The 17867-nt window shown below is 42.4% G+C and overlaps 1 protein-coding gene across 2 annotated transcripts in view; it reads left to right on the top strand.

Annotated features, from left to right (window-relative positions):
* Positions 1-16047: 16047 nt before the first annotated feature.
* MFSD2B (MFSD2 lysolipid transporter B, sphingolipid) overlaps positions 16048-17867 on the top strand; it is a 70068-nt gene continuing 68248 nt past the window's right edge. For both annotated transcript variants that reach the window (XM_073625320.1, XM_073625319.1), the window contains exon 1: positions 16048-16183. In XM_073625320.1, coding sequence (XP_073481421.1) covers positions 16100-16183 — 84 coding nt within the window. In that variant the 5' untranslated portion in view covers positions 16048-16099. The remainder of the gene's footprint in view (positions 16184-17867) is intronic.

Below are 17867 nucleotides of genomic sequence, written 5' to 3'. Positions count from 1 at the left end.
GAATACATATTGGCCTAAATTTATGAATACATTTGTTTTTTTGTTTTTTATTTTGTTTTTGGATATGTATTATAACAGAAAGTAAAAACTTTATTTTCTCAAAATTCTTTTTTTGTTTATAGCGCAAAAAATAAAAAACCACAGAGGTGATCAAATACCATCAAAAGAAAGCTCTATTTGTGGGGGAAAAAGGGCGTCAATTGTGTTTGGAACAACTTTGCACGACCACGCAATTGTTAGTTAAAGTTACGCAGTGCCGTATCACAAAAAATGGCCTGGTCATTAAGGGGGTAAAACCTTCCAGGGCTGAAGTGGTTAATTAAGGATCTGAAAGCAGCTGCATTGTCTTGAATTGAGCCATTCACACAGGTACCTAAAGATGAGCTGCTTTCAGATCCATAACAGAATCCAAAAATCTGAGTCTAAGAACATGCCTTTTTCAAGCTTACGCGTATAAACATATGTATGTGGGCTGTTACATGCATAAATTAAGTCTAAACAAAGGGGATAAATAAATTCTCATTATGTATGATTACAAGTCTTTACGCATTTATAGGCATCTGTACACAAATATTTTACTGATCATTACGCAGGAACTTTCCTTCTAGAAAACATGTGTCATAACATCAGTAACATTTTTATGGTCATGTGAAGGAAGCCTTAGTATGTATGTGCCATACCTGTTAGATCCTCCTGGAAGCTGAAAATCACTGTAGTAGGCACCGCTACTAGAGTGATTGCCGCAGGCTTCTGGGTCCTGTCTGCATTGCTGCTTACTGAACACAGGTGGTCGACCGCTCTGCACAGCCGCAATTCACTTTCAGTTTTCTCAGTGAATGCAAAGTGTTCACTGATTGGAAATGCCTTGCCTCGCCACCTCATTCAGAGAACGCTATACATCCATTACCTCTAGTGGCGCCCGTGCCAAGCGAGCGACCTGTGTTCAAAATGTAGCAGGGCGACCTTTCGACCCAGCACCCAGTGGAGATCGTTTTAGTAGCGGTGTCTACTAAAGTGGTTTCCAGCTTTCACAGGGATCTTAAAGATATGGCGCACACGTACTTATGTAACTATGTAAAAATCACCATACCTATAATTTATCTTTAACCACCTCCCGCCCGGCCCTCATTCTGCTCTAAGTGGTTCTGTTATCTTGACTTGGCATCATATGACGTCCAGCAGGATAACATGGCAGCGCGCCCGCGGGGGCACGCAGCGTGGCTATCGGGGGTGCTGTGTGTCAGTCTGACACGCTGCATCTCCAATCGTGGTATGGAGCCTCTGTTGGAAAACAGTATCCTGTCTGCTTGGAACAAAATGACCCAAGCTTTGGACTTGCCAATGCGGCCGTCCCCAAGAGTGTCCCAAAGTCTCAGTTGGTGGTTACGAAGCCAGAATCTGCTGAAAGGAAAGTCCTTCAGAACAATTATCTGGAAAGTAGTAACAACAGATGCCAGCCTTTCAGGCTGGGGAGCAGTACTAGAGAAGACGACTGTCCAAGGACAGTGGTCAAAAACCGAACAAGCCTTGCCCATCAACATCCTAGAGATTCGAGCACTGCGTCTGGCTCTGAAGGCCTGGACTTCCAGGTAAAGGATTGTCCTGTCAGGATCCAATCAGACAATGCCACTGCTGTGGCCTATATCAATCACCAAGGGGGCACCAAGAGTCTCCCAGCGCAGAGAGAGGTAAACCATATTCGAACTTGGGCAGAAAAGAATATTCCGTGCCTATCGGCAGTCTTCATTCCGGGGGTAGAAAATTGGCAGGTGGACTACTTAAGTCACCAGCAGTTATCCTCAGGGGAATGGTCTCTTCACCCTGACATATTTCATGCTCTTTGCCAAAGATGGGGGACTCCGGACATAGATCTTCTAGCATCCAGATTCTACATGAAGTTAGTCAACATTGTGTCCAGGACAAGGGATCCATTCGCATGCGGAACAGATGCATTGGTGATCCCATGGGATTAGTTCTTACTGATCTATGCATTTCCCCCGATTCAGTTGCTGCCACGACTTCTTTGCTGGATCAAGCTGGAAAGAAAGCCGGTAATTCTGGTGGCACCAGCATGGCCCAGAAGGTCATGGTACGCAGAGATCGTAAAGGCGGCAGTGGAGGGTCCTTGGTACCTCCCACTAAGGCCAGACCTGCTCTCACAGGGACCGATATTCCATCCTGCTTTATGAACGCTAAATTTATTGGCCTGGCTATTGAAACCCACATTCTGAAGAAACGTGGGCTTTCTGGGTCAGTTATTTCTACTTTGATTAATGCAAGGAATACAGCTTCCAGAACCATATATTATAGAGTCTGGAAGGCTTATGTTTCCTGGTGTGAATCCAAGGGTTGGCACCCTCGCAGATATATTATAATCACCTTTAAGCCCTTGGGACTTGAACTTAGTTTTGTCTGTGTTACAAAAACAGCCATTTAACCGATACAGCATATTCCCTTAGTCCTTCTGACATGGAAGTCGGTATTTTTGGTTGCTTTATCCTTGGCAAGGAGGGTTTCGGAATTAGCTGCTCTTTCTTGTAAAGAGCCATATTTGATTATTCATGAGGATAGAGTGGTGTTACGCCCTCGTCCAGGTTTTTTGCCAAAAGTAGTTTCAGGTTTTCACCTTAACCAAGATATTGTCCTGCCATCGTTTTTTCAAAAACCATGTTCCAGGGAAGAAATGTCACTACATTGTCTTGATGTGATGAGAGCAGCGAAGATCTATTTAACCCCTTGCCACCGAGCGTACGCAGATGTGCGTACTTGGCTTTCGGGGGTTATACCGGGATGATGCCCGCAGCTGCAGGCATCATCCCAGTACTGTTCTTTAGAGCCGGTGATCGGCTTTCCAGCGATAACAACCAATGCGGCTAAAGGCCGCTCGGCTGTTATACCGGAGGAGCGGGAGGGGACGCCCCCCTCTCGCCACTCTTACCGGGCCTCCCGATCAACAATCCGCCGCCTCCGGCGGCTAGTGACAGTCTGGAACAAAGCCGTAAGCGGCCTATGGAGATTTTTAGGTACCGTAGTTTGTCGCCATTCCATGAGTGCGTGCAGTTATAAAGCATGACATGTTTGGTATCTATTTACTTGGCATAACATCATCTTTCACATTATACAAAAAAATCGGGCCAACTTTACTGTTTCGTTTTTTTTAAATTCATGAAAGTGTCCCTTTTCCCAAAAGGTTGCGTTTAAAACACCACTGCACAAATACCGTGTGACATAGAATATTGCAACAATCGCCATTTATTCTCTGCTAAAAAAATATATATATAATGTTTGGGGGCGCTAAGTAATTTTCTAGCAAAAAATATGGATTTTAACTTGTAAACACCAAATGTAAAAAATAGGCTTAGTCATGAAAGGGTTAAAGACAACTGCTCAGATTCGTAAGACTGATGTCTTATTTATTCTGCCAGAGGGTCCTAAGAAAGGACAGGCAGCGTCGAAATCCACTGTTGCTAAGTAGATTCGACAGGTGATAATTCAAGCTTATGATTTAAAGGGTAAAAATCCCCCGCTTCAAGTTAAGGCGCACTCTATCAGGTTGGTTAGTGCTTCTTGGGCAGTGCGTCACCAGGCCTCCATGGCTCAGATCTGTAAGGGCGCAACTTGGTCTTCAGTGCATACATTCACAAAATTTTATCAAGTGGATGTAAGGATATCGCCTTCGGGCGCAGTGTGCTGCAGGCAGCAGTATAAGGTCTGGGGGTGCCCTACGGGTTGTGTCTCCAACCCCTCAAATAGCATTGCTATGGGACGTCCCACTAAGTTATTACTTAGGCTCTGTGTCCCATGATGTACGATAAAGAAAATAGGATTTTTATAACAGCTTACCTGTAAAATCATTTTCTTGGAGTACATCATGGCACACAGAGGCCTCTCCCCTCTTTTATGGGGTTTATGTATATTGCTTTGCTACAAAAACTAAGGTACTCCTGGAAGGAGGAGGGGTTATATAGGGAAGTCAACTTCTTGTATTGGGTATACCAGTGTCAACACCTGAAGGTGGCCCATAACCACTAAGTTATTACTTAGGCTCTGTGTCCCATGATGTACTCCAAGAAAAGGATTTTACAGGTAAGCTGTTATAAAAATCCTATTTTTTTGCTAGAAAATTAGTTATAACCCTCAAATTTTATATATTTTTTTTAAAGCAGAGGCCTTCAAGAATAAAATTGTGTTTTTTGCCATTTTTTTATGTCGCATGGTATTTGAGCAGCATTTTTTCAAATGCAATTTTTTGGGAGAAATTACACTTTTCTTGAATTCTAATGCAAAAAACACTACCCAATTTTTGGGGAAAATATAAAAAAGATAGTGTTACGCGCCAAGTAAATGTATACCAAACATGTCATGCTTTAAAATTGCGCACGCCCATGCAACGGCGACAAACAATGTCAATTTTACTATCCATAGGCGATGCTCTAAAAGCCTTTACAGGTTACCACTTTAGATTTACACAGGAGGCCTGGTGCTAGAATTACTGCCCATGATCTGACCTTCAAGGTGATAATTCACATGTGTGGGATGATCGCTTTTTCCGTGAGTGCGGGACCGACGTGTGAGTTCGCCTTTGCATGCAGGGGGACGGGGGCACTTTTAAAAAATATATACCGGTATTTTAATTATTTATTTTTATACTGTTGCTTTAATTTTTTTTAATCACTTTTATTGCTGTCACAAGGAATGTAAATATCCCTTGTGAAAGCAATAGGCATGTGACAGGTACTTTTTATGGAGAGACCCCTAATCCCTTCTCTGCCCTTCAAAGTATTTGATCAAACCAAGATTGGTGTGATTAAATGCTTTTGATTTTTTTTTAATGGTGCTGTTGACATCTGGGTAACCCGGAAGTAAACACATCTGGGATACCATATCAAAAAGCCCAACAAAGCCGATCCGGCTGTAGGCATCATCCCAGTATAACCACTTGAAGTTCTAGTGACGTACGGGTACATCACTGATCGTCAAGTGGTTAAAATTGCTGTTCATTCCTTTGATACTAGTACTTGTAGTCTGGAGCCTCCCAGGTGCTGAGAACAAGTGAAGAATTAACAGCTTCCCGAACAGTGGAGTAAAAACAACAAAAGATACATTCTGCCAACCTTGGCGGCAGTTGTCATGAGGACAGGAAGTAGGAGCGATCCAAAATTTTACCGCAGTCATTGGAACAGGTGGTGAGGGAAAAACTTCAACTGGGGCAGGGGCGATTTCCAAATGCTCAGGGTCTGTGTGCAAGTTGGGCCCCCTTCCTCCGGACTCTTTTCTATGCCATGCTATGCTTTGGGTACATACACAAATGGCGCTTTGCAGCGTTTAGCATCTGTGCAGCCAGAGCTGGGGACCCTGAATGCAAACTATTTCCTAGCCCAGTCACAGGGTTTAATCGCAAATAATTACTTATGTAATGGGTTAGATGCGATCAGCGCCACCCATTGATTAGTGCCCAGTAAACATGCGTGCCCCTCATTTCTCAGACCTTTATACTGCATACTGTTACGTGGTTTAGCTAGGTTTTATACAATGCATCCGGAAAGTATTCACAGCGCTTCACTTTTTCCACATATTGTTATGTTACAGCCTTATTCCAAAATGCTTTAAATTTATTATTTTTCTCAAAATTGTACAAACAATACCCCATAATGACAACGTGAAAGAAGTTTGTTTGAAATCTTTGAAAATGTATTAAAAATAAAAAACTAAAAAAATCCCATGTATATAATTATTTACAGCCTTTGCTCAATACTTTGTTGAAGTATCTTTGGTAGCAATTACAGCCTCAAGTCTTTTTGAGTACGATGGTATAAGCTTGGCACAACTATTTTTGGGCATTTTCTCCCATTCTTCTTTGCAGGACCTCTTATGCTCCATTAGGTTGGATGGGGAGCGTCGGTGCACAGCCAATTTTCAGATCTCTCCAGAGATGTTCAATCGGTAATAATGGGGTTGATTTACCAAAACTGAAGAGTGCAAAACCTGGTGCAGCTCTGCATAGAAACCAGTTAGCTTCCGGGTTTTTTTTTTGTTAACTGTTTCGGACCGCCCCATGTACATTTACTAGGGCAGGGCGGCAGCTGTGCCAGATCACGTACCTACTATGTGAACTGACACTTCTGGGTCTGTGGGGGGCAATCCCCCGGCGACCCGCTCCTACTGTGATTATAAACATCGGGAGCCCAGCAGCGGGTACTACGGACTTCGGCACCACTGAATACACAGTACAGAGGCAGAACGACAATCTGCCTATGTAAACAAGGCAGATTGTCGTTCTGTCAGAAAGGAAGGTACTGATCCTGTGTTTCTGCTAAGCAGAAACACGGATCTTTGCCTTCCCCTAGTCAAAGCACCTCCCCCACAGCGAGTAAGCACAACATAGGTTGGCCATACATTTAAATTTTCTTTTAGATTTACCAAAAACCCTACAATATGAGGTTAAAACTAAACACTTGTAGCCAATTAGGCAGGCTCTTGCACTACATAGTTGAAGGTAAATCTAAAGAAAATTGTATGCAAATTGTATAATGTATGGCCAGCCTTAGGCTTACATTTAACCATTTGATCACCCCTGATGTTAACCCCTTCCCAGCCAGTGTCATTAGCACAGTGACAATGCATGCTTTTTTTTAGCACTGATCACTGTATTAGTGTTACTTGTCCCCAAAAAAGTATCACTCATATAAACTCACTCACATACATACAGTGCCTTGAAAAAGTATTCATACCTCTTGAAATGTTTCACATTTTGTCGTGTTACAACCAAAAAAGGTAAATGTATTTTATTTGGATTTTATGCGATAGACCAACACAAAGTGGCATATAATTGCGAAGTGGAAGGAAAATGATAAATGGTTTTCCATATTTTTTACAAATAAATGTGAAAATTGTGGCGTGCATTTGTATTCGTCCCCCTTTACTCTGATACCCCTAACTAAAATCTAGTGGAACCAATTGCCTTCACCTAATTAGTAAATAGAGTCCACCTGTGTGTATTTTAATTTCAGTATAAGTACAGCTGTTCTGTGAAGCCCTCAGAGGTTTGTTAGAGAACCTTAGTGAACAAACAGCATTGTGAAGGCCAAGGAACACACCAGACAGGTCAGGGATAAAGTTGTAGAGAAGTATAAAGCAGGGTTAGGTTATAAAAAAATATCCCAAGCTTTAAACATCTCACAGAGCACTGTTCAATCCATCATCCAAAAATGGAAAGAGTATGACACAACTGCAAACCTACCAAGACATGGCTGTCCACCTAAACTGACAGGCTGGGCAAGGAGAGCATTAATCAGAGAAACAGCCAAGAGGCCCATGGTAACTCTGGAGGAGCTGCAGAGATCCACAGCTCAGGTGGGAGAATCTGTCCACAGGACAACTATTAGTTGTGCACTCCACAAATCTGGCCTTTATGGAAGAGTGGCAAGAAGAAAGCCTTTGTTGAAAGAAAGCTATAAGAAGTCCCGTTTGCAGTTTGTGGGAAACTAAAGCCTCGTACACATAATCAGATTATCTGACAATTTCTCATCCGTTTTTTGTTGCATGCTGGTCTCATTTTGAAAGCGAAGAGGTTACTTTCATATGAAAATTCTTACTTTCATATGAAATTGTTTTATATGTATGTTTTTGTTTCCGAGCATGTGTAGTCTTGCTATTACGATTAAATGAAAATCACTTGTTGTTTTCACGTACAATAAAAATTTTATAGCCTGCACATACAAATTTTGTTGTCTGTAAATTCGTAATCGACTGTCGAAAGCACCATACTAACGATCTGAAAATCGGCAGATCGTCGGACAAAATTTTACTTCCGATTTTCTTATCGTGTATACTGGCCTTAACACTGCATATCACCCTAAACACACCATCCCCACTGTGAAACATGGGGATGCTTTTCTTCAGCAGGGACTGGGAAGCTGGTCAGAGTTGATTGGAAGACGGATGGAGCCAAATACAGCGCAATCTTAGAAGAAAACCTGTTAAGCCTCGTGCACACAATCAGATTGTTGGCCAACAAAGCATCAGACTTTTGTCCCTGAGGGCGTGTGCCTGGATTTTGTCTTGCATACTAACGACACACAATTGTCTGCCAACAAACATGAACATAGTTACGTCCTATGTGGAATTTCAGCTCTTGAGTGCCACCCTTTGGGCACCTTCTGCTAATGTCGTGTTTGGTGAGCATTGATTCCGTGCATGCGTGTTTGTACTTTGGACTTTTGTGTGATGGACTTGTGTATTACATAGTTACATAGTAGGTGAGGTTGAAAAAAGACACAAGTCCATCAAGTCCAACCTATGTGTGTGATTATATATCAGTATTACATTGTTTATCCCTGTATGTTGCGGACGTTCAGGTGCTTATCTAATAGTTTCTTGAAACTATCAATGCCCCCCGCTTAGACCACCGCCTGTGGAAGGGAATTCCACATTCTTTCCGCTCTTACAGTAAAGAACCCTCTACGTAGTTTAAGGTTAAACCTTTTTTTTTTCTAATCTTAATGAGTGGCCACGTGTCTTGTTAAACTTCCTTCTGCGAAAAAGTCTTATCCCTATTGTGGGGGTCACCAGTACGGTATTTGTATATTGAAATCATATCCCCTCTCAAGCGTCTCTTCTCCAGAGAGAATAAGTTCAGTGCTTTCAGTCCTTAATTAGATTTGTTGCCCTTCTTTGTACTCGCTCCATTTCCAGTACATCCTTCCTGAGGACTGGTGCCCAGAACTGGACAGCATACTCCAGGTGCGGCCGGACCAGAGTCTTGTAGAGTGGGAGAATTATCGTTTTATCTCTGGAATTAATCCCCTTTTAAATGCATGCCAATATTCTGTTTGCTTTGTTAGCAGCAGTTTGGCATTGTATGTCATTGCTGAGCCTATCATCTACTAGGAGCACCAGGTCCTTTTCCATCTTAGATTCCCCCAGAGGTTCTCCTCCCAGTGTATAGATTGCATTCATATTTTTGCCACCCAAATGCATTATTTTACATTTTTCTACATTGAACCTCATTTGCCATGTAGTTGCCCACCCCATTAATTTGTTCAGATCTTTTTGCAAGGTTTCCACATCCTGTGGAGAAATTATTGCCCTGCTTAGCTTAGGATCGTCCGCAAATACAGAGACTGTTTACCCCATCCTCCAGGTCATTTATGAACAAATTAAACATGATCGGTCCCAGCACACCCTGGGTAACCCCACTACCCACCCCTGACCATTCCGAGTACTCCCCATTTATCACCACCCTCTGAACTTGCCCTTGTAGCCAGTTTTCAATCCATGTACTCACCCTATGGTCCATACCAAGGAACCTTATTTTGTACAGTAAACGTTTATGGGGAACTGTGTCAAGTTTTTGCTTTTGCAAAATCCAGATACACCACGTCTACGGGCCTTCCTTTATCTAGATGGCAACTCACCTCCTCATAGAAGGTTAATAGATTGGTTTGGCAAGAACGATTCTTCATGAATCCATGCTGATTACTGCTAATGATACCGTTCTCATTACTAAAATCTTGTATATAGTCCCTTATCATCCCCTCCAAGAGTTTACATACTATTGATGTTAGGCTAACTGGTCTGTAATTCCCAGGGATGTATTTTGGGCCCTTTTTAAATATTGTACACACAATATGAAAATCTGACAACAGACTGCTCTCCGCCGAAAATTTACTAGCCTGCCATCCAAAATTTGTTGGCGGAAAGTTGGGCAACAATTGTCTGATAGAGCGTACTAACGGTCGGATTTTAGGCCAACAGTCTGTCATCACACAATTCCCTGCCGAAAATCCAATCCTGTGTATGAGGCTTTAGAGTCTGCAAAAGACTTGAGACTGGGGAGGAGGTTCAACTTCCAGCAGGACAACGACCCTAAACATACAGCCAGAGCTACAATGGAATGGTTTAGATCAAAGCATATTCATGTGTTAGAATGGCCCAGTCAAAGTCCAGACCTAAATCCAATAGAGAATCTGTGGCAAGACTTGAAAATTGCTGTTCACAGATGCTCTCCATCCAATCTGACAGAGCTTGAGCTATTTTCCAAAGAAGAATGGGAAAAAATGTCACTCTCTAGAGTGAAAGCTGGTAGAGACATTCCCAAAGACTTGCAGCTGTAATTGCATTGAAAGGTGGTTCTACAAAGTATTGACTCAGTGGGGCTAAATACAAATGCATGCCACACTCTTCACATATTTATTCGTAAAAAATGTTGAAAACCATTTTTCATTTTCCTTTCACCACAATTATGTGCTACTTTGTGTTGGTCTATCACATAGAATCCCAATAAAATACATGTACATTTTTGGTTGTAACATCACAAAATGTGGAAAATTTCAAGGGGTATGAGTACTTTTTCAAGGCACTGTACATAAACTCACACATACATACACACTCACTTAAATATATATTTATATACATAGCCTTTGGAAAAACCACAGCTTACTGTACCTGGTTGACCAGCGTTTGGCACCTGCGCCATCGAGTTGGATGCCTGCCTGTGTACACAGTACTGCATGGAAGGAAGGCAGGGCAGGTCGGGATTTAGGAAGCAGCTTTCACCCAGCACAACTCTGCCCATTATTGCACGCTCCAGCTCTGCAGTTCAGTGTTTAAAGCGTAATTCCACCCAAAAGTGGAACTTCCACTGATCTGCTTCCTCCCCCCTCCTGTGCCACATTTGGCACCTTTCAGGGGGGAAGGGTACCTGTTTTTGACAGGTACCCTTCCCCACTTCCGAGAGACGGCCACCCTCCTCAGTCCCCTGCCGCCGTGCAGGTTAGAAAGTGCCGGTTAGAAAGTGCAATGCGCTTCGTGAATGTGCAGCAGGGAACCGGCTGTGAAGCCGAAAGGCTCCTCTGCCAGGTTCCCTTAGAGGAGATGGCGGCAGCAGCACCCAACAGCCGATCTGAAAATCGGCTGGGGTGCCGACATTGCGTGCTCTCTGGACAGGTAAGCGTCCATATATTAAAAGTCAGCAGCTACAGTATTTGTAGCTGCTGACTTTTAATTTTTTTTTCCCTAGGCGGAACACCTCTTTAAAGATAGTTAACTTTCGAGGCTGTACTAGAATACTACAAAAAATAGTGGGTGCCTTCTCCTGTCTGGCCATGCTTTTCTAGACCAGGTGGTGCTGCTGTGCTTCTCCTCCTCCCTGCTGACAGGAGTAGTGAGTGCCTACTGTCACAACTCTTGTCAGTCTATAGTGGCAAAGCCCAATGCCAGATTATCATGGGGGCCCCTGGGCAGTGTCCATGCATTAAGACAACCCTGAAAAAAAGGGAGAGAAAGAGATAGGGGGTAGGAACGGATGTAAAAGAGGAAAGGGATAGAGTTACTCATGCACATGGACATCTAGCATAAAATCCCCAGCATTTTCCTGCTGCATATAGTCTTGTCTATATTCCTATCGCACAGGTTCCTGGAAACAAGGCTCATTTGTAGTGGGTGCTGTAGCGATTTCCAGCTGGATACTGGAAACTTCACAAGCAGCAGCAGAAAAGTGTACATATTTGCCAGCACACCAAGGATCCTCAATCACCGTCCAAAGGTTTTTATTGCAGAAAGATCACATTACAAAGACAAGTGCAACATTTCGTAGCCACGCATGACCCCATCACATGCCTGACGAAGGGGTCCTGTGTGGCTCCGAAATGTTGCTTGTCTTTGTAATGTGATCTTTCTGCAATAAAAACCTTTGGACGGTGATTGAGGATCCTTGGTGTGCTGGCGAATATGTACACTTTCCTGCTGCACATGTTCACCCACACAAGTAAATGACTGTTTGGGGTCATACTTCAGTCAATGCTGATGGTTTGCATCGCCGTTTACCTGTGAATGCACATACAGCATATTTTCCAAAACATGAAAGCGGCACCATCATGGTTTACACAAAAACGCCCATATACAGCTATTTACTTACATGGGTGGCTGGACGTGGCACCCTGGACTTTATGCTTAGAGGACTTTACAGCCTCTAGACATCTGTGTGCATGAGGCCTAATGCCGCGTACTAAGTAAAGTCCGGTCGTGTGTACGCCGCGGCATCAATCAAGGAGAAGAGGTAGGGTGGTAGAGAGGGAGAATCTTATACATTACTAGGAAATTATGCTTTTAACGTATATTAACCACATCCCGACCAGCGCACGACGATTTACGTCGGCACAATGGCACGGCTGGGCAAATGGGAGTATAGGTATGTCCCCTTTAAATCGCGGCATTGTGGGCTCGTGCGCGCCCCCCGCCGCGTACTCCGTGACCGTGCCCGTGGGTCCCACGGACTCTATGTTTGCCGGGGGCCCGCGATCATGTCACGGAGCGGCAGAACGAGGCATTTCCCTGTTCTGCCTAGCAACATGACAGAGATCTACTGCTCCCTGTCATCGGGAGCAGTGATCTCTGTCACGTTCTAGTGAGGCAATCCCCCCCACAGTTAGAATCACTCCCTAGGACACACTTAACCCCTTGATCGCCCCCTAGTGTTTAACCCCTTGCCTGCCAGTGTCATTTACACAGTAATCAGTGCATTTTTATAGCACTGATAGCTGTATAAATGACAATGGTCCCAAAATAGTTTTAAAAGTGTCCTATGTGTCCACCATAATGTCGCAGTCATGATAAAAATCGCAGATCACCGCCATTACTAATAAAAAAAAATTAATAATAAAAATGCCATAAATCTATCCCCTATTTTGTAGACGTTATAAATTTTGCGCAAACCAATCAACATACGCTTATTGCGATTTTTGTTTTTAACAAAAATATGTAGAAGAATACATATCGGCCTAAACTGAGAAAGAAATTTGTTTTTTTATATTTTTGGGGGGATATTTATTATAGCAAAAAGTAAAAAATATTGCTTTTTTTTTCAAAATTGTCGCTCTTTTTTTTTGTTTATAGCGCAAAAAATAAAAACCGCAGAGGTGATCAAATACCACCAAAAGAAAGCTCTATTTGTGAGAAAAAAAGGACGTCGATTTTCTGTGGGTGCAATGTCGCACGACCACACAATTGTCAGTTAAAGCGTTACAGTGCCGTATCGCAAAAAGTGCTCTGGTCAGGAAGGGGGGTAAATCCTTTCAGGGCTGAAGTGGTTAAGCAGAGTTTTTTTTTTTATTATTTATATAAAACCTTTTTACGCTTAACAAAATAATTTATTGATGAAGAGACAGTCCCAATATTTATTTTAGTAGAACCTACAGATCTCCATCTAGCAATCTTGCCTTGTATTATTAGGAAGACAAAAGGGATATCACTTTGTACTGGGCAGTAATATGACCACGAAATTGTGCATGATTGCTATACACATCTTTTTCCAGAACTTCTACCACCTGCCTCTTATCAGAAGTGACCCCATAGTTCTGTAAATAGTTAATTCACCAGTCTCCCCAAAGAAGAGAACATGGTTATCCACGCTTTCCATACACAGCTACAGTCAGGGAAAAAAGTATTTGATCCCCTGCTGATTTTGTACGTTTGCCCACTGACAAAGAAATGATCAGTCTTTAATTTTTTTGGTAGGTTTATTTTAACAGTGAGAGACAGAAAATCCAAAACAACACATTTAAAAAAAAGTTATAAATTGATTTGCATTTTTATGCGTGAAATAAGTATTTGACCCCTTCGCAAAACATGACTTCGTACTTGGTGGTAAAATCCCTTGTTGGCAATCACAGAGGTCAGACGTTTCTTGTAGTTGGCTACCAGGTTTGCACACATCTTAGGTGGGATTTTGGCCCACTCCTCTTTGCAGATCCTCTCCAAGTCATTAAAGGGTAAGTTCACCTTTACAGAACTTACGCAGGACCCCCTCCTCAATCCTACCCCCCCCGCTGACCTGCAGCGCAGCGATCTCCCGTTCTGAGCCCTTGAGCCCTGCTATTGCCACCTCACCGGACCGGGGCTTAGAGATCCTCTCAGCTTAATCGAATTGGTCGGCGCGGCCAATTAGATCCCGCGTAGCCCGCCCTATCAGCGAGGATGAAGTAGAGAGAATGGCAAGGTGATTTGTGAGCCCCAGACTGGTGAGGCGGCAATAGCAGGCCTCGGAACGGGAGAACACCGTCCTGCAGGTCAGCGGTACAGGGGGGGTGAGGAGGGGGTCCTGTGTAAGTTCACTTTACTGATTTTTCTGTACAGGTGAACTTACACTTTAAGGTTTGGAGGCTGTCATTTGGTAACTCGAACCTTCAGCTCCCTCCACATATTTTCTATGGGATTTAGGTCTGGAGACTGGCTAGGCCACTTCAGGACCTTAATGTGCTTCTTCTTGAGTCACTCTTTTGTTGCCTTGGCCATGTGTTTTGGTTCATTGTCATGCGGGAATACCCATCCATGACCCATTTTTAATGCCCTGGCTGGGGGAAGGACGTTCTCACCCAAGATTTGACGCTACATGGCCCCGTCCATCGCCCCTTTGATGCAGTGTCCTGTCCCCTTAGCAGAAAAACACTCCCAAAGCATAATGTTTCCACCTCCATGTGTGATGGTGGGGATCAGTGGCGGCTGGTGGTTTTTCTTTTGGGTGGGGTGGCAAACAGCCACCCACCCCCCCCCCGGTTGGTCAGCGGCTTCCCCCGGGAGGACAGCCAGGACATCAAAGCCCCGCACTTACCCCATCTTGGAAGCGGGCGGGCAGCTTGTCTGGCGGCTTTCTTTCTTCTCCTGTAGTGTGGATCACGGCGCCTTCCACCATGCGTCCCCCCTCCTCCACTTCCTAGGTGTCCAAAAGGATTGCCTGACCTTTCAGCCAATCGGGAAATGGGTATCAGACCCGCACCTCCTGATTGGCGGAGAGGCGATTAAGTGTTAGAAAAGCGAATATTAGTTTGCTTTTCTAACACACCTGGGTGGGCTCCGAGCCCAATGCTCTGTGCGCCGAGTCCATCCTATTTTGAAGCCTATTAGAGATAGCCTATGGCTCTAATCAGGTGCTTAAAAAAAACACCCCCGCCACTGTAATTCATGGATCCGGCGTCCTGAAAGGGACCGGGTTGCATAAATAGGGGTTGGTCGTGGATAGATTCATGCTATGCATAAATCTAGCCATTAACCGTATAGGGGGAGGCGTGGATAGAGGGGGTGGTGCCCTGCGCCCTTAATGAACGGGGCGTCCTTGGTGTTCTTGGTGTCATAGGCAGCATTCCTCCTCCTCCTCCAAACACGGCGAGTTGAGTTGATGCCAAAGAGCTTGATTTTGTCTCATCTGACCACAACACTTTCATCCAGTTCTCCATTAAATCATTCAGATGTTCATTAGCAAACTTCAGACGAGCCTGTACATGTGCTTTCTTGAGCAGGGGGACCTTGCGGGCCCTGCAGGATTTCAGTCCTTCAAGACGTAGTGTGTTACCAATTGTTTTCTTGGTCGCTATGGTCCCAGCTGCCTTGAGATCATTGACAAGATTCTCCTATGTAGTTCTGGGCTGATTCCTCACCGTTCTCATGATCATTGAAACTCCACTAGGCAAGATCTTGCATGGAGCCCCAGACCGAGGGAGATTGACAGTTATTTTGTGTTTCTTCCATTTGCGAATAATCACACCAACTGTTGTCACCCTCTCACCAAGCTGCTTGGCGATGGTCTTGTAGCCCATTTCAGCCTTGTGTAGGTCCACAATCTTGTCCCTGACATCCTTGGACAGCTCTCTGGTCTTGGCCATGGTGGAGAGATTGGAATCTGATTTATTGCTTCTGTGGACAGGTGTCTTTTATACAGGTAACAAGCTGAGATTAGGAGCACTCCCTTTAAGAGAGTGCTCCTAATGTCCGCTAGTTACCTGTATAGAAGACACCTGGGAGCCAGAAATCTTGCTGACTGATGGGGGATCAAACACTTATTTCACTCATTAAAATGCAAATCAATTTATAACTTTTTTTTTTAAATGCGTTTTTCTGGATATTTTTGTTGTTATTCTGTCTCTCACTGGTAAAATAAACCTACCATTAAAATTATAGACTGATCATTTCTTTGTCAGTGGGCAAACATACAAAATCAGCAGAGGATCAAATACTATTTTCCCTCACTGTATGGGAAGCAGTGCTGACAGTGGCCTCTAGTGGCTGCACCCAGCGCTGGCTGCACACAGCACACAGTGGCACTGACATGGAAGAGGGAGCGCTGGAGCCCCGGCTCAGCTCACTGACAGCCAACTGCAAGAGGGGCAGCAACCAATCATCACAGCGCCAGGTGAGTGCCAGGTGTACCAGGGGAGATCTCATGGTGTCTGCAGGTAATTTTCTTATTATAGTACATGGCATTAAAATATACACTCAGCATTCCAGGTAATAGATCATAGGCTCTCCCTAAGAATCCTCCTCCAATACACACATACATTGTATAGATGTCATGTCCAGCATTGTATACAGCATTGTATACAGCATTGTGCACAGACACATCTGCCATAAGAAAGCTCATACCGACCTACTGGACATAAAAAATGGGTAAAAATTCAATCTACTGTACATATATATTGTATCATTGTCCATATATATTAACACATCTATTTTATCACTTTCTATATGTTCAAAAAATCTCTATTTTATTTCTGTCTATATATTAATTCATCTATATTTTATCCCTGTTTATATAATTATACATCTATATTTCATCCCTGTCTATATATTAAAACATCTATATTTTATCTCTGTCTATATATTAATTCATCTATATTTTTATCCCTTTCTATATATTAATACATCTATATTGTATCCCTGTTTATATATTGATACATCTATATTTTATCGATGTCTATATATTAATATAGCTATATTTTATTCCTTTCTATCTATTATTACATCTATATTGTATCACTGTCTATGTATTGGTACATTTATATTTTATTCCTGTTTATATATCGATACGTCTATATTTTTATCACTGTCTATATATTGATACATCTATATTTTATATTAATATAACTATATTTTATTCCTTTCTATCTATTGTTACACCTATTTTGTATCACTGTCTATGTATTGATACATTTATATGTTATTACTGTTTATATATTGATACAGCTATATTTTATCACTGTCTATATATCGATACAGCTATATTTTATCCCTGTCTATATATTAAAACATCTATATTTTATCTCTGTCTATAAATGAATTCATCTATATTTGTATCCCTTTCTATATATTAATACATCTATATTTTATCAATGTCTATATATTGATGCAGCTATATTTTATCACTGTCTATATATTGATACATTTATATTTTATCATTGTCTATATATTGATGCAGCTATATTTTATCACTGTCTATATATTGATACATCTGTATTTTAACCTTGTTTATATATCAATACACCTATACTTTATTAATGTTTATATATTGATGCATCTGTATGTTATTACTGTCTATATATTGATACATCTATATTTTATCACTGTCTATATATTGATACATCTATATTTTTTCACTGTCTATATAACGGTACATCATCTTCTGTGCTTTGCTGTAAAGGGTAACTCCTGCTTTTGATTATTACAAGCCATGCCAGAAAAACAACAATCCTTGTAAATAGCATTTATTGACTGTATTGACTATATTTCTCTATTCTGCATGTACAGAGTCTTGAGGTTTCCCCAGTGCTCAGTTAGCAAAGTTGAAACATTGTGTGTTGCCCTAAGGGAACTATACAGTAAATATACATTGTAGTGCTGTCTCTAGGTGAATAATCCATACTAACCTATAGAAATTCTTTTTTAAGAGAATGGAGGCAGCCATTGTGGATCTGCTGAAAATTCTGGTTACCTGGCTATAGCTTTCTTTCTATTAGATGATTATGTCAAGTATGGGAAAGTATGGAAAAACAATACAAACGTTTTTGTAAATTGTGTGCAAATTTGCATAGAAGTAGATA

This window comes from Aquarana catesbeiana, linkage group LG04, assembly GCF_042186555.1.
Source record: "Aquarana catesbeiana isolate 2022-GZ linkage group LG04, ASM4218655v1, whole genome shotgun sequence".
In the NCBI taxonomy this organism is placed as follows: Eukaryota; Metazoa; Chordata; class Amphibia; order Anura; family Ranidae; genus Aquarana; species Aquarana catesbeiana.
The sequence above is the reverse complement of the archived record's forward strand: the minus strand, read 5'-3'. Positions and strand labels throughout refer to the sequence as shown.